Genomic DNA, 23,730 nt, shown 5'->3' on the forward strand with positions numbered 1-23,730 from the left:
CAGTGTGTCCAACAGACTCATGAGATCAGGCTAAATAGAGCCTCCTTTCATCTGGCTTTTATTTTTCACACCGAGCCCTGTGTGGCCTCGAGGATGCTATTGCTCTCCTTTGAGCCCCTGTCTCCATCCAGCTACCTGCCTTGAGCTGCGGGATTAAGAAACAGTGTTTAGAGAGGGAGAGAGGCGCCAGATAAATGCCTAGGGCGATTACTTGGCTTTGCCACAACTTAGTGGCTTTCCTTCTGCCTGCTCTACCTGCCCCTCTGCCTCCGGCCCCTCCCAACTAGGCCATCTGTCTTTCAGTTCAAGTAGCCCCTACACTGTGTTACATCTCTTAAAAACTACCAAGGACAAATACAGAGCTGATTATCTGCCTGTTACCCAGCCCCTTCGCCCATGAATTGGAGGAGTATTGCAGACTTAGTGGAGAAGGAGGAAGAGGGGCGCCTGGGTGGCTCAGTCGGTTGAGTGTCTGACTCTTGATTTCATCTCATGGTTTGTGGAATCAAGCCCCACGTCAGATTCTGGGCTGACAGCGCAGAGCCTGCTTGGGATTCTCACTATGCCCCTCTCCCATTCATTCTCTCTCTGTCTCTGTCTCTCTATCTCTCTCTCTCAAAGTTAATAAATAAACATTTAAAAAAAGGAAGAGGGAAGGTGTACCCTGTGAACTCACTCTCCCCACTTTGCCCCTTCTGATGTTGACAGTTGCAGAAGCCAAGTCACCTTCACATTGACAAGGTCTCCCGAGTTTCCTTCTTGCCAGAGTTGTCTCCTGTCCATCCCATTCCCCTCCCCACAAACTATGATACACAAACCTCCTCAGAAGCCCAGCTTACGCACCCAGGGATGAGTGAGAAGGCAAGGTTCAGGTACAACTAAATAAAAATGTCTGATACAGGAAACCATTTCCCTGAAATACCATCCTATTCTGTTTTCCCATCAGTATTAGGTAACGTAATATGTACTCAGAACAGAGCCTCAGATGTAGTAATAATAATAGAGTCTCCACACAGAGCACCTGCTATGTGCCAGGCACTGTGCTACTGCATTCACAAGTATGATCTCGCCTTCCTGACCCTGCCAAGTAGGTATTATCCCCGCTGTAAGTTGAGGGAGACACATGCAGAACAGTTAAATACCTGATCACATAGCTAGGTGGGCTTCCAACCCATGTTTCTCTGATTTTAAGAAAAACTCAACTATATAGATTCTCTTCTTCCTTCCCTTTCCTTCCCTTTACCTCCCCATCCTATGTGTTAGGGTCTCAGAAGAAAACAGAGAGCACATGGGTAATTGAAGCAAGTTTAATAAAGGGAGTATATAGGAAGGTGTGGGCAGGGTTTGGACAGAGCAAGGAGTGGATGGTGCAATCCCCTGGGGCTGAGAAAGAACACTGCTGTGCTTGGTGGCGCAAGTGTCCACTGGGGGATGAGCAAAAACAATGTTGCTACCCCGGCTGAAGAGAAGGGAACAGTTAGCAGAAATGAGAAAGGGGCGTCCAGTAAGAGCTGTGGCCTCAGAGGAGGGATACAACCAGCTTGCAGCGATCCGACCAGGAGGACACTAGAGGAGCACCCTCCCACCCTCACTCCACTTCTCTGTGATCTACTGCCAGGGTCTCTTTTTGTTCATGCCCAAAGTGAAGCCAAAGGACAAAATTGCCTGTTGGTGCATTGCAGGCATATCAGTCTTGTGAGGCACATAAATCTGGAGGCTCAAGTCCAGCATGCCATCGACTGTCTGCTACTTTCAACCTGAGTGGTCTTGCCAGGCCTTTTCAAGGCTGAATTGGGAGGGACACAATTGTATGGACGGTAGCTACTTCAGGTGGAAAGGATTTGCAGGACTACAGAAAGGAGACTTGAGGACGTGGGACCCTGGGCTCCTCATATGTTTCTGGGTCACTGATGCTATCAGCATCTGAGGGAAATGAGCAGAGGTTGGGAGATTTCAAGCAAGGGTGAGTCATGCACGTTTTGCCTCCTCCCAGCCCAGGAGCCCTTACATTCCCTTTCAGCCACCTGTGCTTTCAGCCATCAGCACTCTCTTTCCTTCCACGACCATCGCCTTTCCTTTCCCAAGACCTACTAACCAGGACAGGAACCATCTTTAGCTGGAACCATATCATATCAAGAGCTGGAATAAAGCTCAAGGATGGCTCCCTAGAGAGAACATCAGGATCAGAAAAAGGAACAATCAGATCATTTCCAAAAGCTATGAATCCCCAGCGAGGAGTCAGAGAGGGCTGTAAAGGAGCAGATGAAGGTGACTTTAAATGAGCTTGCAGTGAGGAAGGGTGGAGTGAGAACAGGTAAGAGAGCCATGGGGAAGGAGGGAGAGCAGAGGTAGCTGGGCCCTGGCAACTGGAAGCCAGATTCAGGAGTAAACCTTGACACACTTCATTCAGCCTTGACAGACAGGTTGTAACCGAAAAACCTTAGAATCATGAGAGTTTTTAAAAAATAGAGGAAAGATGCAGGTTGGGAAAAAGGATAGAGAAGAAGCTAGTTGCAATAGTCATCAAAGAATTTATGTAGAAGTGTTTTCAAGTCTCCTGAACCCCTGTGCCCTTTCCCCGTCCCTTATTTTCCATCCCACACATGTATTTTTTATATATTTAAACAGGAAAAAAAAAAAAAAAAAGCCGGAAGAATGAGACCTCCAACTGCCCTCCCACCTAGAACCAACTTTCCACTTTTGCAACAATATAAATGGTTCCCTGAAGTAACCCTTGGGAGCTCCCCCACCTTTCATTTGCATACAGGCCAAGCCTTGGCCAAGGCTTTTACAGTTGTAAGCTGACAGTCGGTGAAGAAAAGGAGAGGAGATGGGGCACAGCATCAAAGAGAATGGAGGTTAGTGAATATCCTGGGGCAGGATGGGAGGTCAGCCAAAGACGGGCACCTGTGAAGATGCCCCAGGAACAAAACCAGAGAGCTCCAGGCTAACTCCTGTGAGACAGTCCGTTCCACTTCACCCCTTTGCCAGTGTCTTGCCTCCCTCACAGGAGACAGTGCCCATAGGAAATGGTCCCTTGCTCCCAGCTTTAGAGTACAAAGAATGGTTGCCAGAATCAGAATGGGTTGGTATGTGTGAGTGTATGTGCGCCAGCTGGTCAGGCACCCTCATGTTCCCCGCCCCCGCACCTGAGGGAGGAGCCCGTGGCCACTTGCAAAGGTGAAGCAAAAGGGGTGTGTAGACAGGTGGTACACCCCCAGGCCCCAGTCTGCAGGGATGCTTAAAGAGGCCAGTTGCTGACTACTTCCTTTTTATTTCAATTTTGTTCAGAATTACTATCTTTAGATGTATTGAATGTCAAATATAGAATGCATTCTACCTTTACTATTTATTTACCCAGTTTGGGGGAAATTCTGATGTTGGCAAGGGGAGAGAGGGTACAAACAACGTAATTGCTCTGGGCACCATTTACCTTGACCACACCTCTGGCCTCTAGTGAGAACTGATTCTCACTTTCCATTTAGTACCAAAATCTCTGGAAAGGTGGCGTCTCCCACTCTGGCATTGCCCTAACTCTGTAAAGGAGTGCCCTCTGAAGTTTCACATCTCTCCCTCCTACTGCAGGGTCAGTTTTGTGTGTACTTTCAGAGACTCACTCTTTCAAATCTCTTCATGAGTTCCAGACTTTCCAAGCTGACCCACAAGATTCTCATCACCGTAGTCTTCTAGTTTTATTCTCTTTCCCAGTAAACCCTCTCTTAGCTATCTTGGACTTCCATCCCTGAAGTCAGGGAAACACATCCCTTGAGAATGAGAGGAAGAGAGAAACAGGAGTCCTAAGCCTGAAGCAGAGACAAAAAGTAGGGAGTTTGTGATTCAGCCTTCTGTGAAGTCACCTCACCTCTCCTGAGCTCTGACCTTCAGAACAGGCAGGAGCCACAGACCGTGGCTTCCCTATGTAGCTACTGCATAGAATCACAAAGAACACTGGGAGATTTGGGAGGGAAACCAAGACTGGGGGGAGACGGGGTGGGGGGGGGGTGGGCAGTTAGGAAGAACCATGCCAACCACAGGAGGGCACTGCGTCCCCATGGGCTAGCCTGGAATGTCTAGGACCAACAAAGTGAAGAGGTCAGACAAGGACAGCGAACCCCCTCTCCCTTGCTCCCAGCAGAAAACATCTCTCCCTCTTCCTAGCTCTTGGGTTTCTCATGCTGACACATCTATAGGAGAGGGACACACAGTCACCACCATGTCACACACCACCTGCGTGACAGATACATACACACGCACTCACACGTGTACACATGGTATCCTCCCTCTTCTGAAGATTACCTTGCTAGCGGTGTTCTCTGTGTGAGAAGACCTGCCTTCCTTCCCATAATGCACAGTAGCACCTTTTGCCAGGCAAGGCTGATGCTGGTTGGAGTTCTTTGCCTTTCTGTCACGTTTTGTTTACCTAGGAGCTAGTCAGTCCAGTGATTCCAATTGTGCTATTTCTTTAGGGTGGCATTAAAGCACTCTTTGCTACCTGCCCGGCATGAGGTCACCCAACACACTTGCCATCAACAGCTAGCTCTATAACCCTGCGAGTCACCTGAGACCCCAGCCCCCTCCAGTCCTGGCCTCACGCATTTATAGCAGTCTCATCCTGAGAGAGTGACGAAATGCTCAAGAGTCAGTAACATATTCCATGCCTCCCTTCCATGTCAGTGTGTCAGCACCAGACAGCAAGCTGCACTAGTCCTCAGCTCAGTTTCATTGAGGAAAGCACATAATTGTGTGTGGAGTACTCTAGAAAGTACTCCGGCAAGTGACCTTGTAATATTCCATCCACAGCACTCTTAACACTGTAAAGTACCTTCCCATTTTTTACTTTTTGTGCCCCAAGAGCCCAAGAATCAGCCTGCAACAGCCACAATATCTGAAGTCCTTTTGCTGAGTATTGTTCATACTTGTTGAAAAGCTTCTCAGAGAACCACAGTCTAAAACTCCCTGAATTCTTGGATTCACGGGGGAGTAGGATTCCTGAGAGGGAATCCTTTGTGTTCTTGCTCTCCTGAAGGGGTCTTCAGATTGGGGTCAACTATGACCAACCCAACCCCTGTAGTAACTGCGTGAGGCCTGGCCTACTGATTCTATTGAACCATCTAAAGTGGAATCTAGGGGCACCTGGGTGACTCAGTTGGCCAAGCGTCCAATTCTTGATTTTGGCTCAGGTCATGGCCTCATGGTTTGTGAGTTTGAGCCCTGTATCAGGCTCTACACTGACAGTGTGGAGCCTGCTTGGGATTCTCTCTCTCCCTGTCTCTCTGCCCCTTCCCTGCACAAGTTCTCTCTCTCTCTCTCTCTCTCTCTCTCAAAATAAAGTTTTAAAAATTAAAAGTAAAATAAAATAAAATAAAATAGAATTTAGGTGACCCCTAGGGAGGATCCTGCAGGAAGGTGGTCACAAGATGTCCTTGGACACTTCAGCCAGTATTCTGTACTTCCTGCTTCAGATCATGATGTTGGTGACATCAACTAACTAATAATAAGTCCCATAAAACCTACATAGCTCCTCTCTCCCAAAACTTGAAAATACTATCAGTATCAAGGACAATACCATCCTATTGGAATAGGGGCCAGTGACCATGTAGTCACGTTCTGTGAAGTGTCCATGCCATATCTAAGAAGAGAATGTGGTTGGGCAGGGGGAAGTCATGAACAGGGGCATGATGCGGGCATACTCAGACAAGGAAGAATGGCACTCAGTTCCTCTACAGTTTATTGTTACAGCAGAAATTGTGGGACACAGGAGGGCACCCTCCACACATAACACAGTGTGGTCAGAGCCCCAAGATAGCCCTTCCCACCCCTATGACAAGCCCCAAGCAGCCCTGCCCCAGCTTAGCTCCCTCCCCCTCCCACTCTAGACACACACTGTCTAGACAGCTACCAAAGTTAGTGCAGCCAATGGCCCCAGGCCCCTTCCTATTGCCCCAGCTCCGATCCTTCCCTCATACTTGCTCATTGCCCACCACCTCCCATTCCAACTTCCATTTCACACACTGGGTGTTTCTATACCATCCTGAGGACCATTAACCCACCAGCAAGCCTCCCCTGACACACATTCAGTTAGGTCCATATCCGTCAGAGATCTGAAGAGTTCATGAGAAGCCCTATCAGATTTGGTGAATGGAGTCCTGGCCCCAAGTCCCCCACCCTTGCAATGGGATAAGTAGGGAGAGTCTGGTGGAGGCACATGGGCAACTACAACAACCTCTTGTCCCTTATCAACAGACACCTAGATTAGGGAGAGGGGTACGTGCCCTCACCACCTTAACACCACAATGAGGGAGAGGGATACTTTAGGGGTCTGGGTCCCTAAGAGATATTGGGACATCTCTCCCAGGAGCTGAGGGGAATCACAGGTTAGAGGTCAAGGTTAGGGTAGCAATCAAAGATCAAGGTCATCTCCCCACATGATCTGCCTATCTTCCCTTACTCTGGCCCAGTGCCCTATGCACCTCCCAGGTTAGTGCTGGGGGAGGTGAGGGCTGGGTCCTACACCAGGGCAACAAAGGTCACTCAACAGGAGACCTCCATGGTATGCCCTGGAGGCCCTGAAGGGAGAGTTCCAGACTCGCTGCTCTGGGACAGGGTGCGAGAGCGGGACCGGTTGCCGTCAATGGATGCTGCGCTGGTCAGGGAGGCTGTGCGCGATCGTGACAGGCGAGTCATGCAGGATGAGGCCACTGTGGAGACAGAAGGATGAGCAGGTAGGCATAAAGGAGGTGAGACAGAGAGGCTGGCAACTCAAGGGTGGGGTACTTGGGTGAGCCGAGAGTCACAAATGGGGCTGAAGTGGGAGGTCAATGATTTGACAGATGGTGGTAACTTCCAGAACTAGCCTGAAATGGTTCCCTCTCCCCACCCCCTCCCACCCCCCCACCCCCCCCCAGTGCCCATCCCTTCCCCACTCCTGTGCAGCAATCACTGTTCTCATGATAGCTTCTGACTCCCATACTCACTGTAGCCCATGCCTTGCAGGAAGTACTTGAAGGCCTCGGTCAGCTTGCCTGGCTGTGGAAGTAAGAAGAGGAGAGGGGGACAGTGAGGTGAGGTTAGAAGCTGAGTTGGAGGGTTGCCTGGGTGACTCAATTGAGCATCTGACTTGATTTCAGCTCAGGTCATAATCCCAGGGTCGTGAGATCGAGCCCCACGCCAGGCTCCACACTGTTAGTGCTTGGGATTCTGTCTCTCTCCCTCTCTCTCTCTGCCCCTCTGCTGCTCACGATCTCACTCTCTCGCTCTCTCTCTCTCTCAAAATAAATAAATAAACATTAAAAAAGAAAAAGAAGCCAAGCTGGAACCCCAAGCCATGGCAGGTTAGGTGTGGAATGAGTGGCAAATGGATGAGCGACAAAGTCTATGGTTCAGAGTCACTAATATCCCATCCCATGGACGGCAGGGGTACTCACCTGAGTCAGCTGGGGCTGGCCTCCAGAGTCAGCCATCTGTGCAGGAGATAGAGACAACCATCCAGAAGACATAAATAAACGGAGCCATGCCAAGAGATAGAAAAGGTTCTCTTTTCCTTAGCCTCCCCACTCCAGGCCCTCAGGGTTTGCTTTCTTTATCCGCCCCACTTGCTCCCATGCAGGACCTGGAAGGCCTAGAAGCTGAATCTAGAGAGGATCTATGGCTCTGGACAGGGGGCCAGGAGTCAGGCGGGGTATGGAGTAGGGTTACTGACCTTGAGAAAAGAGGTCTGGGTGGGGTCCAGCTTTGAGTTACATTCCACCTGGAGTAAGCAGGAGGCTGAATGAATGAGGTCATACTCCCTGTGGCCCCTCCCTTCGAAGGGACCCAAGGACCCAGATCCCAGTTTCTTCCCCATCAGCCTCATACCCATTTCCTTCTTACCAGGAATCAACCTCTTATGCCCCACAGTCACTCTCCCTGTTCCAAACAGAGCTGGCCTCTTGGCAAGATACCCCTCTGACCACCACCCTGGATCTCCAACCCTCCCTCACCCACCCCAAAATTCCCTACTGACCACTGCATCTTCATGGGGTGCTTGGTCTCCTACCACCAGCATCACAGGGCACCTAGAGGCATAGTGTCGGGAGAAGAGGGTAAGGCCCTGGTGCTCTGTCACCTGCCTTTTCCCAGAAGAGCAGTTAGACAATGTTTGACTCCAAAGAGGAGACGGTCTTCTGACCCTACCAAGACAATTCAAAGGGGGATGGACCTAGACAGTGAGATTTGCTTCATAGGACAGTGTGGGAGGTAATGAGAAAACTCCCTGTTAAAAGACTCTCCTTCTAAAGAATATAAGCACCTAGGGAAGATCCAGAGAGAGAGGCAAAGCTTTATCTCTTAACGTCTTACTTGAGGGTGACAGCACCTCCACGCTCAAGGTTCAGGTCTCGGCGGCTAGAGAGGGGTTCAAAGAGGAGCAGGAATGTTAGGCAGGCAATGCTGTCTATCCGAATGGAAGCCATCTCCTCCCTGAGGAAGCTCTCTTCATCCCAGAAATTACAGTCAAATATTAATAATTAAAAGTGAGAAACAAGGGCATCTGGGTTGCTCAGTTGGTTAAGCATCTGACTCTTGACTTTGGCCCAGGTCACAGTTTATGAGTTCAAGCCCCACGTCAGGCTCTGCACTGACAGCACAGAGCCTGCTTGGGATTCTCTCTTGCTCTCGCTGTCTTTCTCTCTCTCTCAAAATAAATAAAGTTAAAAAAAAAAAAGTGGGAACCAAAGGGCAAGGTGGCAGGCAGGCCTCAAACACAATCCCTATGGTCATTTGTGCCCCAGGTCTCTGGCCAGAGGTCAGTGAAGGGGGAGGAAGGGCACATGGACAAGAGACCATCTATCTCACTTCTGGGAATCCAAAAATCCAAGGGAAGTAAACAGGAGAAAGGGGGATGGCTCCATATAATTCATTCCACGTGGTCTGGCCCACAGCTGCCCCAGCTGCACACCAAACCCTGCCCTCCTAACATTGTGTACGTCCAGACTTCGCTCTCCTTCTCTGCACCTCCCCACGACCCCCAGCTGCTGCTTCTACATTTGCTTCACGTGTGCGCACACACACCACCTACTCACTTGTTGTAGCTATTCCAGTACAGTTCAATGTTCTCCAGATTGGGTGCATGTGTAATGATATTTCTGTACTTTTGTATCAACTCAGAATTTCCAGACAACTCCTCCTGAAGGAATGAAGAGGAAAAAAAATCAGGATTGAGAAGAGAAGTCAACAGTTACTGGATGAGAAGAGCCAAGCTTTCCTCCCTCCCCAGATCCCGTCCCAGCTAAGGGAGTCACCCCAAGCATTCAAGACCCCAAGGTCCCCTCTACTTCCTCCAGCTTCCACAACCACTTACTTGGCTGAAGAGATGTCCAAGGATCATCTCCGGAATGGAAGAGGTGAGGCCTGTTAGCTATGAGGAAAAAGGGCAGGTGAGCAAGCTCAGGATACCATGAGGAGAAGAAACCCAGGCTACAAAGTGACACACACATCTTCCCTGCTCCACTCCCCTTTCTTGACATTCACAGGCCAAGCAGTTATGCTAGTAGAGCCTAACTGGACCCACGCAAGCCCCGCCCCCCCAGACATCAACACACAGGCTCCTCCAAACCTTGTGGGCTGCCCAATCCATCCAGCCCTTGGCATTGGGATCAATGTTGATGAGGACAAGACCTTCGACTGTATCCGGGTGAGTAAGCTGAGGAGTAGCAGGAGGATGGGGAATCAGAGGCTGGGCAGGGCCTTATCCCTTCCCACTGAGCTCCAGCCAGTCTTAGGGGCCCATGGGGCCTGCCCCCCACCCCTCCACACAAACACATACTATTAAACCACATTCTCCTAATCAGTCTGCCATGGGCCTTAAACCTTGTCTGGGTTGCTTTTGTGTTTTTGTTTTTGTTTTTATTTCTTACAGCATATCGTGACAGGATGTAGGCCCCAGCTCCAACACCAACTCCAATTATTGTGGAAAAACTGTGAAAGAGAAATGCATGTCTAATGGGCCCTGGTGTCCAAAACTTTGGCTTTTCAAACTCCTCACCCTCTCTCCCAAGGCCACATGCACAAAGGACAGAACACCATCTTCCCTTGAGGGGTGCTAAAAGGGAAGGTGCCAGGGAGCTAACAATTGACACTGGTAGTCAGTGTAGGTCCCTGAAGTCTATCTTCAGCTCTCTTGGGAAGCCAGGGTCTTGAAAAGAAACACCCATCCCCCAAACAACCAGATGCTTGTTTTCCTACATAGCTCTGTGTCCATTCTCAATTCTCAAGAGCTAGTTCAACTTGTTCTGTTTTAGTTCCTGGTTCCTCGTGAGAAACCGAGAAGAAGGGAACTTGAAGCAAGATGTTAAAAAAAAAAAAAAAAACTTCAGTGAACAACAGGGACAATGGGGGAAACAGAGCCAACAAGGCAAACCGGAGCTGCCCATGGCCCGGGTGCCCAGGAAAAGCCAATCCGGGAGTCCTCCGCACTCAGCATACATACCACAGAGGCTCGCCTGGCTTTCCCTTCCTTCTCCCTCTCTCCCTCACACCCAGGGTGTGAGGGCTCCAGATCACCAGGTGTGTGTGTGTGGAGGAGGGGAAGTAGGAGGGAAAGACAAGTCCATCTGGCTCCTTGAGATTATGTCACCCCTCCACTTCCTCCGACCTTCTGAATCAGAGAAGCCCCTCCTCAGCCTAAGGCAGGGCCACACATAACCCCTCCCTTTCCTGCCTCTATCCATTAGGGCTACTCAGCTGATTCAAGTCCATTTCCAAACCTACCCCTTCCTCTCAACAGTCAGGTGGAAGCATGGAGGAGGAAGGATATATCTAGGACAGAGCCCACAACCCGTCTAGGAACCCTGGTGGACACAGGAGTTCTAAGGGCCCCATTATGCCAGACAGAGAACTACGGTTTGGAGGGGTACCCAGGCTTCTCACTTTAAGTACTGCAGGATGCAAGGGATCATATCCGCCAGCTGGTCCAGAGATGGGTACTGATATCTGGGGAAAAGAAGAATGTTAAGGAAAATACCAACCTGTCCCCGCTGCCCTGCACCTCAGGGTGTCCTATCCATCCTTTCCCGGAATCTCCACTGTTTCCTCCTCCCCTGAGTCCACTCTTCCCCACACCCCCTGTGCCTCACAGCCCAGTGAGGAAGGAGGGAGCTAATTCTCACCCCAAAGGGAACACAGGAGCCCCCTCTTCCATTCCAGGGGCATCCACATGAACTCGCACGAAGTTCTGAATGATTTCCTGCATATCTCCGAATTGAAACAGCGGCTGGAAGCAAGATTTATCTAAAGAGAATCCCCATCACCCCGATGGTAGAATCAGCCAGGGAAAAGCAACCCGAAGTCAGAACCCACCCTCTTTCTTTTATGCCATAGTCAGAGGACAGAACCTCCCCTTGACATGCCACATGGGTGCTGACCCTTCCCCATCCCTTAGGGTTTTACCCTTCCCACCAGCCTCTTCCCAGAAAGGGGTGGGAGGGGAAGGTGAGGTCCTTACAATTGAGTCCCACATCATGGTAGGTGAGTATCGCTGGGCGTTTGGGTTTGGGGGTGCCATAGACAGTAAAAGTGACAGAGCCATAAGGTGTCTCCACAGAGTGAGTCTGCAGAAAAACAGGTCACCATCAGGAGGAGTCAGGCTGAGAGGAAAAAGAGGCAAGAGAAGGACGCCCACAAAAGTCAAAGTCAAAAGTCGGGGAGTTGAGGTATGGGAGGGGCAAAGCGAGGAGACAGGAACAAAGATTTAGAAATAGGATCAGCAAGACTTTGGTTCAGGTAAATAAAACAGTGGAAGATGATTCAGAGGGTGGAAAAGAATCCTAAAAGTTGGGAGAGCACCAAGGAACTCTGAGGAGGAGGAAAAAGGATGGAAAGGGAGAGATGGGAAAGGGAAAGGACTGGAATGAAAGGGAGCAGAGAGGGGAGAAAGAGCCAGGTAGCAGTCCTCTCCCTACTGGGAAACAGGAGAACCCCTCCTCCCACCCTGGGACTACTCCCAAGCTGTTACCTGTCCCTGGTCCAGGAGGATTCCGGCAGCTAACTCAGCCTCCTGGAGAGACACACACGGACAGACACACGCAGACACACACAGCCATGTAGAGTCATAGATGGAGAGACAGGCACAGATAAAGAAAGGCAAAGAGACCAACCGAGACGAAAGACAGAAAGAGATGACAAAAAGAGACATGGAGAGGATGAAGGTTAGTGCAGTGACAGGACAAAGGCCTGACTCCCATTGTGGTGTATGGGGGAGAGACATGGGTACAGGTGGAGAAAACAGGGGTGTGGGTTAGAAAGAGATCATGGATTTGGGAAGGCAGGAGGCGAGGGGGATGCCCGCAGGCCTGGACTTCGGGTCTGGGAGTCGGAGGGTCTCTATTGACCTTGGCCACCTCGGGCGTCTGCCCTGGCAACAGCGGCTTCTCCTCTGTGATCTGCACCTCCTGCAGCTCCGCCATGGTGGCCTGGTAGGATGAAGAAACACCAAAACTGGGGAGGTTGCCTCCACCCCTGCACATCTCATACACCTGGCTCCCTCTCTTAGCCCAGGACAGTGTAGGGTGCAGAGGGCCCTAGGAGAGGGAGCACACATCAAGCCTTTCTCGCCCCCAGCTCCATGTCCAGGCTGCTGGAAAGGCAGGCTAGTGGCAGAGGACTCAGGATACCACTTCTCTTCAGACTGGCCATCCCTCTGGCTACCCCTCAACACCCACACCTCCAGACCCCCCTCTCCTGTCATGCATAGAAATACCAGGGTGGGGCAGGAGTGTTGCTCGGGTTTCCCATGCTATATTTAGGGGCCACCCCACACTCCCAGAGTTAGGTAGGGATGAAACTCATGGCTCAGTGACTGGATACACCAATGATACTGAGGAACAGAGTAGTGAGAGTTCTTAATTAACTGTGACCTTCAACTAAACCTCAAGGTCAGCAGCTCAAAGGGAAAGGGGTTAAAAATGACCCAAGTACCAAGACCAAGAGGGTGAGAGAGAAAAAAAGAAAAGAAGAACAAGGGACACCTGTGTCCAACTGACCCAGTGCTTCCCTTCCTTCCAAGACTCTCCCTCCTTCCCCATTGTGAATAAATTAGCATACATTCAACATTAGTGGGGCTGGTGAGGAGCAGAACACCTGTGCAGCCTGGGGGTGGGGTCACTTACTGGGCTCCTATTGGCTGGATGCAGTGGGGTCAGGGGTCAGGGTTCTCTCCCCTCCTGGCTCAGGGGTCTGAGAAAACAAGGCAATGAGGTGAATGACACGGGAGACAGACGCTGGGTCTTTTAGGGACAGAAAGCCTCAGCCAACATCTGGACTACCTGGGTCACCCACCCCCCCCCCAGGTCACTAACCCTCCCTAATCTGTACCCCTGAGTCCAATGAACATGTCTTCTCTAGGCTTCAGCTAGAATCAATACAGGCTGGAGGGGCCTGCGGGGCAACACGGAGAGCAGGTATCAGCCCAGGCTGGGGGAGGAGAGAAGGAAGTGCTGATGTGGAGGAAAGAGCGTGGCTTGTGTCGGAACCTCTGGATTCTAGTCCCGGCTCTGTCGCTGAGGGTGTGACCTTGGCCCACTCAGTTACTTCTCTTGGCTTCAATTTCCTATTTGCAAACTACAAGTGGGGACTAGGGGATCCTCAAGATTTTTGACAGCTCTCAAGTCAGATGAGGGTAGCTGAGCATGACTGTTTCGCATTTAAACGTTTAAAAACGAAATTTAAAAAGCCTCGTGCCTTCGAGTCTCTCCTCCACCCAGTCTCGGTGTGGGTGCCTCGAGCGGAGAAGGGAAGGGAGGGCGGCCCCACAGTCTCCTCCCAGCACCCCCCCCCCGCCCCTCCCGCCCCGACGACCCGCAAGGGCCAAGCGCCAGCTGGGAAGGGATGGGTAGGAAGGATGGGACTGACCCGGACCTGCACCCGTCCGCACCTACGCTGCTCGCTCGCGTGGGGACCGACACCCTAGCGCGGCCGGCGCGGAGCGCCCGGGACCCTGGACACAACCTCGCGCACGCCCCAAACACGCCCTGCCGCTCGCGGAGCCTCCGCCTTTGTGCGCCGCAGCGCAGCGCCCCCTCCTTGCGGGCCCCTTCCCCGAGCGGTCGGCTCCGAGGGATAGGGATCAAACCGCCCACCGGCCCGACTGGCGCCATCCAGGCCCTGCGGCCCCTCGCCCGCCCCTCCCCCTACCTGCTGCCGCCGTGGCCGCTTCCACCTTCACTTGCCTTTGACTCTCCGGCCCGCCCGGCTCGGGCTCCCCACAGACCCGCCCCCGGCCCGCCCCAGCCCGCCCACGGGCCGACAGCTCCCTGCAGATCCGCCCCAGACCCCCAGTAAACACGCCCCCCCCTTTATCCCGCCCCAGGCTGTCTGCCGCTCAGGGAGGGGCTGGGCTGGGGACCCGAGGGGTACCCTAAGGGAAGCAAACTGCTGGGTGCTTCGGCGTTCTGCTCGCGCTCCCCACGACATCCCCCCGCAACCGAGCGGTTGTGGGGTGTGCGGGGATCCCTTAGTCCTGCAGGGGATCCTCACGCCTGCCCTCCACACCGCCCCCACCCGTGACCTGGATCTGCCTATCGCACTGTGGTTCCTTCCTTCGCCCCCAGACCCAGTATGAGAACGGGTAGGGGGGAGACGAACCCAGGGTGCTGACACCCCAAGATTTCGACTCCGCTTGCCCGTAAACACAGAGCTAGGTTAAGGAAGGAGGAGGTGGGCGGGGATCGCCGCGGAGGAGGCGAGGGTCTCGCCCGCTGGGAGAGGCAGGTGTGCTAGCACCGACGGGTGGGGGTGGGGGTCGTCGAGGGCGCAGGAGTTTCAACTTCGGGGTGCCCAGGGTCCTGGTACCTCCTCTCTGTGCTGCGTCCCGACGCCAGCTCTCGGCTGCTGAGAAGTTGGAAAACAAGGCGGGGGGGGGGGGGGGCGGGGAATGCGGGGGGCCGCTATAAATAGAGGGAGATCGCAGGAGGGGGGGCGAGGATGGCCAACGGGGACTCCCGGGTCAAGGCCCCAAGGGGGGACGGAGGAGGGGCCAGGGACCCCCAGGGGCTCTGACTCTAGGGTAAACAGGCGTGGGGGCGGAGTTAACTCTGCGGGGGTGGAGTAGGGGCTTGGGGAGGACGCTGTGTCCCGGGCTGGAACCCAAGAGACCCTGTGGCTTCGGCGGTAACCCCTCCTAGTCCGGCCCAGAGGAGGAGGGTGAGACAGGCTCGGCCCGGCTGTATCTCAGTGCCCAGGCGGTGTTTTCTCAGAGACTGCTGCGTGTCGGCTTTCGGGGCCTGGGGTGGGTTTGCGGTCTTAGACTGCTCACTAGCCCTATCTGACCCCCACCCTAGATGCACCCTCCCTGTGCCCCTAGAGGAAGGCCACCTGGAATGGGATAGTTGGGTGGCCGAGGGGTTCCTAAGTTGTCTTAGACAAAAGGAAACCAGATTGAATTCCTCTCCACCTGCACCCTTCCAGCGCCCCCACCCCCACCCCACCAGGGTTCCCACCCCATCTTCCTTCAGCCTGGTTCCTGAGTTACCATTTCGGGGGCTGGGCGGCAGGCCAGTTGGGAACAATGGCCAATGGAACTGGAGCTGCCAACCGCAACACCAGCACAAGCTGCCCCCCCCCCAAGACCCCCAAATTGCCCTCCCCACTCCTGCCTGGGAACCACCCCCCCACCCCCCTCACCACCCACAACCCCCTCCCATACAAGGAACATCAATGCCCCTTTCATCCCCACTTGGCAGGGTCTATTGGAAAGAAGGAGGGGCCAAGAGGGAGGAGGTGACCCAGAGTAGGAGAACTGGTCAGGATCAAACCCCGGGTCTCAACAACCTCATATCTAAAGGACCCCTGAACCTTCTCCCAATTTGGAACATCGAAGTTTTCCTCATTTCCCTCCCCCCACCCTCTTCATAACTGTTTCCCTCAGAAACTGGCCCAGAGGCTGGGCACCCTGGCAGCTTGCCTAGTCCCCTCTCCCCTCTGGACGCCAGTTTAACACTCTCCTGGACAAGGAAAAGCTTGCTGGCCTTAGGATCATAGACAGAGCTGTGTAGGGCAGGAGAGAGGTCTTACCAGCCCCCCAGGAGCTGAGGAAGAAAGAATGCCTAGAGCTTCCGCCTGCGGTGTTCTCTGATGTGTATAAAGTAGTCTTACTTGGAGTGGGGGAGGGAAGGACCTGGAGGTTCCAGCATCTAAATTCGTCTCTGGGTCAGGATGACTCAGGGGGAACCTGATAAGGGGCCTACGCAGGGGCGTGGGGCGGGCAGGAGGTGGGAAATTTCCACTGGGATCTGTTTACTTCCGAGGCCTAGGGGTCTCAGCTCCTGCAGGCAGAAATGAGGCTGGTTCTGCCCTAAGGTAGGGTTCCCTTTGTCAGGGTAGGTCCCAGCCCAGCCATAAGTCGCCCAACCAGGGTAATCTCTAACTCCCTTCTCTTGGGCCAGAAGCAGCTTCAAACTGTACCTTCAGTTAAGCAAGTTTTGCGAGCCTGCTGTGTGCCAGCCACTGTATAGATGCAATTCAAAGAAGTGTGAAGAGTGGTCATATCCGTTCTAGAAGCATATGATGAAGTAGGTGGGAGAAGGAATAAAGACAGAAAGTTAAGAAAAATGATGTCTATAGAAGATTAATTGTTTAGACAAAAAATCCTGTGCCAAGTGTTTCCCATTCTTCTCAAGTGGGAGATGAGAGATTTCCATTCCCGCTTGATGGTTTTAGTATCCCTTGACGGAGACAAACCATGAATTCAACAATACTTTTAAATAAGGTTGTTTTTTTAAGATTTTATTTTTAAGTACCCTCTACACCGAATGTGGGGCTCAAACTACAAAGAACTTACAACCCCAACATCAAGAGTCACATGCGTGCTGCACAGACCAAGCCAGTCAGGCTCTGCCGTTTGTACGGAATTCTGATATTTCTAATACCTATGTATGTAGTAATATCTACATGTGCAAAGCGTGCTATTTATTCAGTTGACAATATTTTCTGTACATATAAATCCCAGGGTCCCTTGCAATAAATCAGAAATCCTCTCCCCAGGAGACTGCAGCCCACAGACTAAGAACCATTATTTTGCTATAATTCAGAGGAAAAGGGTTTTTGTTGTTGTTGTTGTTGTTTCCTAGAGTGTACCACCCATGAGGAGTACAACCACAGGGTATTTGAGTGGGAGAAAGGAACGTTCTATCCAGGAAGAAAAGAGCAAGAGGGAAAGCTTGGGAGAAGAAATACACAAGTTACTCGGAAGAATTGAATAGTAGCTAGTAGGTGCAAGGTACTTCCCATATATCATCCCACAATACTATAAGGTAAGTTTTATTGTTACACAGTACAGGTGAGGAACCGCAGCTCAGACATTTCTGAAACAGAAGCTTTAGTGATTTGCCCAAGGCCAACCAACCAGTGCTGTAAATGACAAATCTAAGACTCAAATCCCCACCCAGATTCATCCCACTCCAAGGCTATTCTCTTTCAACCGTGAGGTAGCTAGCCTCTAAAGTCATTATGGCCCCCAGATGAAGAATAATATTGATGAGAGGTAGGTGATGTTTGATAAAAGCATGGGCCAAGTGTGAAAGTCCTTGACAGTTTTTTTTTTTTTTTTTTTTTGTCTTGTCACTGAAGATCCTTAGAGCATTCTTGAGCAGGATTAATGGATAAAAAATAGTTTTGTGGGGGCGCCTGGGGGGCTCAGTCAGTTAAGAGTCTGACTTCAGCTCAGGTCATGATCTCACAGTTTGTGAGTTCAAGTCCCGTGTCGGGCTCTTTGCTGACAGCTCAGACTCTGGAGCCTGCTTCAGATTCTGTGTGTGTCTCTCTCTCTGCCCCTCCCCACCTCTCAAAAAAATGAACATTAAAATAACATTAAAGTTCCTACTGAGGTTGGTGTGTCAAAGCCACTGGGATTCTCCATGTTGGTCACTAACTTGGACTTGAGACTAGAAAGGAGGGCACTGCTGGACTGATGCCAACCTGTTTCCATTAACCCCTTCCCTGGGCTCCTCTCAGCACTGTGGGACAGACCATAAACCAATCTGACCAGGACCCAGAGGACTGGGTCAGGCTGGGGGGAATGATGAGGGAAGTTTGATCAGCTGGAAAGATCAGAAGGGTGGCAACTTGCTCAATGCAAAGTGGGGAAATGAAGGACCCCTCTCCCAAGACTCAGGCTGTAGCTTCAAGCTGATGTCACATAAACACTGCTGAGGTCATAGAAGCTTCCCTCTCCTCCCCTGTTTCCCCATTGCTACATAGTCTCCCCAACCAGCTGGCTCCCACATATCTGCACACACTTATAAACAAAGGCTGAGAAGGGGCAGACACCATCCGGCTACTCTCAGGTGCACAAAAGTGGTGAAGACATAGGTGGTAGTGGTGATTATTCAGTATGTAGGATCCATACTAGTATCCCTGGTGCTGGGAACAGTAGGGGGGATGGAAGCGATGGGGGGGAAGGAAAGAGAAGAACAGGGAGGAGGGACTTTGTTCCTGTTGCTGATTCTTATTTTGTTGACTAACACCCATCCTCATTACTCCTCAGTCATCCCTTCCCCTCCTCCCTCACCCCCAAGTCTTCCTCCCTGCGGCCCTCCCCCACCTCCAGTTGATCATGGCATCAGAAGCAGGGAAAACGTTCCAGCGGTTTGCTGTCTTTGGAGAATCATCAAGCAGTGGCACTGAAATGAACAATAAGAACTTCTCCAAGCTATGCAAAGACTGTGGCATCATGGATGGCAAGATAGTCACCTCCACTGATGTGGACATCGTATTCAGCAAAGTCAAGTAAGGGGCCAGAGATGGGGGCCAGGCACACAAGGCAGTGGGACCTAGAAAGGTTCATGTGGGAGGACACAATAATGGGTCTCCTGAGCACCTGTTGGGTACCTGGTCCTGTGCTGTTCCCTGTCCCAGGACCCTCAGTGTCAAGAGACCAAATCTCAGTCAGGGAAGGGTTGGGCCTTGGAAGGTTATGAATTCATGTTCCAGAGTTCCTGGATTTCTGTCTGACTGACCAGAGCCAAGAATGCCCGAACCATCACATTTCAGCAGTTCCAGGAAGCAATGAAGGAACTGGGCCAGAAACGATTCAAAGACAAGAAGCCAGATGAAGCTCTGGAGAACATTTATAAACTCATGGAAGGCAAGGATCCAGCTACCACTGGTGTTACTGTGAGTGACATTCTTCATCCCTAACCCTTGACTCTACTTCTCTAAATCCCTGCTGCTCCTATCTCCCTTCCCCCTTCCAATGTCCCTAACCTCTGTCGTTAGTAATACTGTAGGGAGACAAGGCAGAAAGTCTCTGGGGCACTGTTGGGATTGGAACAGACTTTAGAGATCATCTAGTAATTTCAGGGATGAAGAGACTGTGGCTGAGAGAAGGGTCCACATCTATTTTAATAATAAAGTTAAGCCTTGTTTCCAAGTGTCCAGAGGGCTCTGGGGGAACACTGAGTGCAAAGGACTTGGTATCTGATCCCCACTCCTCCTCCCACTCTTGTATAAGATGTAATATCTGCCCTCCTGCCTCCCACCCACCGTCTGTTCTCTATTTGTCCCCTCTCTATTTATGTTTATTTAATTTTGAAAGAGAGAGAGAGAGAGTATGATAGGGGAGGGGCACAGAGAGAGGGAGATACAGAATCCAAAGCAGGCTCCAGGCTCTGAGCTCTCAGCACAGAGTCCAATGCAGGGCTCTAACTCACAAACCGTGAGATCATGACCTGAGCCAAAATAGGATGCTTAATGGACTGAGCCACCCAGGTGCCCCCTGTCCCCTCTCTATTTAAAGCCCCTTCTATTCTAGGTTTCAAATAGGGCCCTCCCACTTGGAGAGACCTTGCATATTGGGTCTGGGGTTGAAGTCCTCTGGCTGCCGCCTGGTCAAAATAGCTCCTCTGGAAGCAGAAAACTCCACACACACCCCATTCATTCCCAGACACCAGACTCCTCCACCCTCGTGAGTGGGTGGCTCTTGCCACGTTCCTACCCATGGCTGCATCTGGGCCCTAAAGAAAGCAGCCCCATGCCAACAGTAGAATAGAGCACTGGGTCCTAGCAGAACCAAAGTCCATCTTTAGAGAAGGGGTGTGACAGCAAAGGGGAAGAGAGAAGGATCAGACCCATCATCCTCTGGTTTGCAGAAGGCAACAACAGTGGGTGGAGTGAGCCGGCTGACGGACACCAGCAAGTACACCGGCACCCACAAGGAGCGCTTTGACGAGAGTGGCAAAGGCAAAGGCATCGCAGGACGGGAAGAGATGACCGACAAGTCAGGCTATGTGAGTGGCTACAAGGGTGCTGGCACCTATGATAGGAAGAGCAGCAAATGAGAAGTAGCCTCAACAACTAGGGTCAGTTAGTCCTCGACCCAGCATCTTACACACCACGGAGGAGCGTAGGGAACAATAAACATCTGTGTGTGCATCAGCCAATGAGCTCTGTCTTTCCTTCAGAGAGAGGGATAGATAGACCCACTGGTGCAGAGAGAGAGAAGAGAAGACCCCAGGAGTCAGGGTTTTGAGTTCTGCACCCTTTCTCTAGTTAACCTCATGCCTCCCAGCCCTAGGTTAGCATTCCCCTCTACAACTGCGTCTAAGAACAGAGCTGAGGAATATATTTGGGGATAAGAGATAAACCAGATGTGGAGGCAAAAGCATTTGCTCCTTGCACTCGTACATTTCTGGTATCCACCCTTCTTATCTCCCAAAGGGAAGTAGCAATTCCCGATTAGACCTAGTATGACCCAGACACCACTTGTTAGACCCCTCCCTGTCCCTCCACCTCCCTCCCCTGTTGTAGCCCAGGTGGTGTTGGAGACATAGAACAGAAAATCCCACTGACTGCTAAGGGTAGCTCAGGAAGATGGCCAGAGGTGAGTGCCTCCAGGACTCCCAGAGCAGCAGTGCTTGTGTGCCAAAGAAAAAGGAACGAAATCAGAATGGCTTCAGATATATTTTTATATTTTTATCTTGGAATGATTATAGATTCACAGGAAGATTGCAAAAATAGTACAGAGGGGTCCCACATACCCTTCACCCAGTTTCATCCAGTGGTTATATCTTCTATAACTCAAGGTGTGGTTTTAAAACCTTCTGTGACCACAGCAAGGCTCACCTCACACCTGTCTTGTCAGTGGCAGATCCTGTAACCGGAGGGGGGGCGGGTTGTCAGGAAGAGCTTTGGGAAGGAAAGGGATGCAGTCATCTTGGGGGTAACAGGTCAGAGAAGATCATTTGAAACTCCAGTGAGCCACAGTGAGAAGAATGGAAGGAAAAGAAGTCAGAGAGAGGAATACAGGGAGACTAAAGGAGGGGAGTGTAGGGGAGAAACTACCCTGGGCTCTGTGGTAGAAGGAGAGAAGAAAGAACAGGTTACATGGAGAGAAGAGCAATGATTTCGTAGAGAGGAACAGACTGGGGACTGAGGGGCATTCTGGAGAAGTGAGGCTAGAAAGACTCTAAGGGTCTTGGGGAGGACCTCTAGCTAGAGGTACCTACCATGTAGGTGAGTGAGTGGAGAAAATCATAAGGGAGATGGGGACAGCTAAGGAGAGAAGGGTAGTGGGGATGGGGAGTTGAGACATGGAGCTGGGTGCCTGTTGTCATGGTGTGAGCTAAGGCTCTGGGCCTCCATCCAGGATTCAGGATCTGGCCCAGTGGAAGGACAGTCACTGCCAACTGGACACAGTCAGCTTCTTGGGTGGGTAAGGCTGTCTGTGGGAGAAGGAAGATGACGGGGGAAGAGAGGAGGTAAACAAGTTGGAAAGGGTCTACAAGGCAGTATGAATTTGCATGGTGACTGAAGCTCTGGACATTTGTCCTACTTCCCTGGTCTCTTGGGAGGGGGCCCTGCCTGCCTTTGAAGTCAGGGAGGAAGCCTTGTATCAGAAATCAGAGGTTTGGGAATGGGAACAGGCTGGTGTATGGTGGCAGTAGGGGGTAGTTCAAATCGAAAGCCTCCCTTTCCTAGTAGACACCAATGATATCTATCGGTTCCGCATCACGCTTTCCGGAACAGAGCAGGTAGAGCCTTTGGTTGGTTAGGGTGCTGTTGTAGTGGCAGCTGGTGGGCGGCTGATTAGGGGCCAGAGAACAGATCGTGATGGGGAAGGAGTCCTCTGTGAATGTACAGTATTCGTTGTAATTCTCACAGAAACTCTCACTGTACTTGCAGAACTTCTGGACTTCTCTCCAGGGGGCATGCACCATATAATGGATTTGCGGGCAATACCAGCTCTTCTGCTTTCTGCCCCGTACATAGGCCATGAGACCATTACAGTAGCCCTGGAAACCCTTTGGGTAGTGCACCCTGGGATAATCGACGTGTAGCTTGTGGAAGTCCTTGATGGCAATCTGCATCTCGATGTCCACAACCAGAGCTGGCCTGAAAGCAAGCTGAAGAAACACAAGCCGGGCCACAGCTACTGCCATTCTTCCTGCTGGTAGAGTTAAGGTGGTTGGAGGCAGAGGTGGGCCGAGAGTGGCTGTCTGCCCCTTCCCACAGTCTCCAGCGTCCCCGCAGCCTTCCCCTATACCCTAAGAGCTGTACTGTATTTCAAATATCACCTAGCCCAAGTCCTCATGCCCCAGAGAGAGGAGACACTTGCTGGTTGTCCACCTTATATTAGCCATTCCCCCCACTCCCTTGGTCCACCTCGGGGTCTCAGCCTCAGCCAGTCCATGAGCTGTAACACTTACAGAAGAAGAGGTCCAACTGGTCCTTGGGTGAGTGACTCTTCCCAATCATCCCTGGCTCTGGTCAACCTTTCTGGTAAAAAAATGCAAAGGGGACAGAAGGAACAGGCTGAAGCACAATTCTCTGACTGCTCTGGAGAAAGGGCAGGAGCTGGAAGACCAGTGGGACAGGAGCAGGAATTCTTGCCTGGAGCCAAAGACAGCCCAAAAGTGAGAAGAGGCCAGAAATTTCTAGATAAAGACCAGTCTGGGAGGAGGGCACGTCCCCTGAGTTTGAAGAGCCCCTGGACTGAGGGGGTTGGGTGGGTGGGAGGATAGGGACATTGCTGTCTGGTCCCCTCCTTTCTGCTGTCATCGGAACACTTAGTTCCAGCTCCCTGCCAAAAGGCCCTACGTTCTTGGGCTTTCTTTGATGTTTTCTCTGGTCCATAGATCCCTCTTTGCGGAAAGGTAAGGAGGAAAACACTGTTGTGTTTCTGAGGAACAAGGTGCTGCTTGTTCCTAACCCTCAGAGAACAGAGGGTCTGCCACTCATCCCACTCACCGTGGCCCAGGAGGCCACACATGCACTCAAGAGCCTCCCTCTAGAGTGCTGGGTTGAGAATCAGAGACCTCGTTGTGGACTCCCCACAGTCCCCATCATCACCTTCCCACCAGTCACAATCACACTGTCACACCAATTCCCTCACCTGTAACTTCAGGCCCTGTCAGAGTCAGAGCACTCCTGGAAACTGAAGCACACTGACCCTGAAGCCTCAGGCTTGTCAAGTTGGGTTACACAGGTTGAGTTGGACTTGAGGAAGTATGGGCCATCTGAGTCCAGAGAATCAGACTCTCAATGTAGTTTGTCATGCTGGGAAAGGGCCGGACTCCTCTTTTCGTCAATACCTGCCCCTTCATCAGAACTAAAGAGTTAGCCCTCTAGAGCCTGCCAGCCACTGTCCTTGACTTCCACATGCCTCTCAGCCTTGCCTCCCTGTAGGATGTTGTCTGGGTTGTGGGCCTCCTAGTAGGAAGAATGGGATGGAGGAGTCAGAACACAGACCCCTGAGTGTTCCAA

The 23,730-nt window shown here is 51.7% G+C and overlaps 3 protein-coding genes across 10 annotated transcripts; 1 reads left to right on the plus strand and 2 right to left on the minus strand.

Annotated features, from left to right (window-relative positions):
• Positions 1-5,711: 5,711 nt before the first annotated feature.
• On the minus strand, positions 5,712-16,075 carry NDRG2 (NDRG family member 2). Of its 5 annotated transcripts, none has more exons than XM_045450220.1 (17): positions 16,045-16,075; positions 13,143-13,209; positions 12,366-12,446; positions 11,990-12,031; positions 11,480-11,585; positions 11,145-11,265; positions 10,906-10,968; positions 9,894-9,954; positions 9,593-9,679; positions 9,338-9,394; positions 9,060-9,163; positions 8,338-8,382; positions 8,003-8,054; positions 7,700-7,747; positions 7,425-7,460; positions 6,975-7,026; positions 5,712-6,698 (listed from the first exon to the last, which is right to left on the minus strand). In XM_045450220.1, the coding sequence occupies exons 3-17, from the start codon at positions 12,438-12,440 to the stop codon at positions 6,532-6,534; spliced, it is 1,116 nt and encodes a 371-aa protein (XP_045306176.1). In that variant the 5' UTR covers positions 12,441-12,446; positions 13,143-13,209; positions 16,045-16,075; the 3' UTR covers positions 5,712-6,531. The 5 variants fall into 5 exon arrangements, with proteins under 5 accessions (XP_045306176.1, XP_045306175.1, XP_045306174.1 ...); XM_045450219.1 differs by lacking the exon at positions 16,045-16,075 and adding an exon at positions 14,824-14,924; XM_045450218.1 differs by lacking the exon at positions 16,045-16,075 and adding an exon at positions 14,167-14,264.
• Positions 16,076-17,175: 1,100 nt separating this feature from the next.
• On the plus strand, positions 17,176-20,403 carry TPPP2 (tubulin polymerization promoting protein family member 2). 4 transcript variants are annotated; one of them, XM_045450225.1, is made up of 4 exons: positions 17,176-17,282; positions 18,515-18,756; positions 18,990-19,143; positions 19,781-20,073. In XM_045450225.1, the coding sequence occupies exons 2-4, from the start codon at positions 18,584-18,586 to the stop codon at positions 20,015-20,017; spliced, it is 564 nt and encodes a 187-aa protein (XP_045306181.1). In that variant the 5' UTR covers positions 17,176-17,282; positions 18,515-18,583; the 3' UTR covers positions 20,018-20,073. The 4 variants fall into 4 exon arrangements, with proteins under 4 accessions (XP_045306181.1, XP_045306180.1, XP_045306179.1 ...); XM_045450224.1 differs by lacking the exon at positions 17,176-17,282 and adding an exon at positions 18,134-18,359; XM_045450223.1 differs by lacking the exon at positions 17,176-17,282 and adding an exon at positions 18,136-18,314 and having other exon boundaries at positions 19,781-20,071.
• A 700-nt stretch (positions 20,404-21,103) lies between these two features.
• On the minus strand, positions 21,104-22,869 carry RNASE13 (ribonuclease A family member 13 (inactive)). Its single transcript, XM_045450227.1, has one exon. The coding sequence runs from the start codon at positions 22,404-22,406 to the stop codon at positions 21,942-21,944; it is 465 nt and encodes a 154-aa protein (XP_045306183.1). The 5' UTR covers positions 22,407-22,869; the 3' UTR covers positions 21,104-21,941.
• Between the last annotated feature and the right edge of the window lie 861 nt (positions 22,870-23,730).

Source organism: Leopardus geoffroyi, chromosome B3, assembly GCF_018350155.1.
Source record: "Leopardus geoffroyi isolate Oge1 chromosome B3, O.geoffroyi_Oge1_pat1.0, whole genome shotgun sequence".
NCBI classification, from domain to species: Eukaryota; Metazoa; Chordata; class Mammalia; order Carnivora; family Felidae; genus Leopardus; species Leopardus geoffroyi.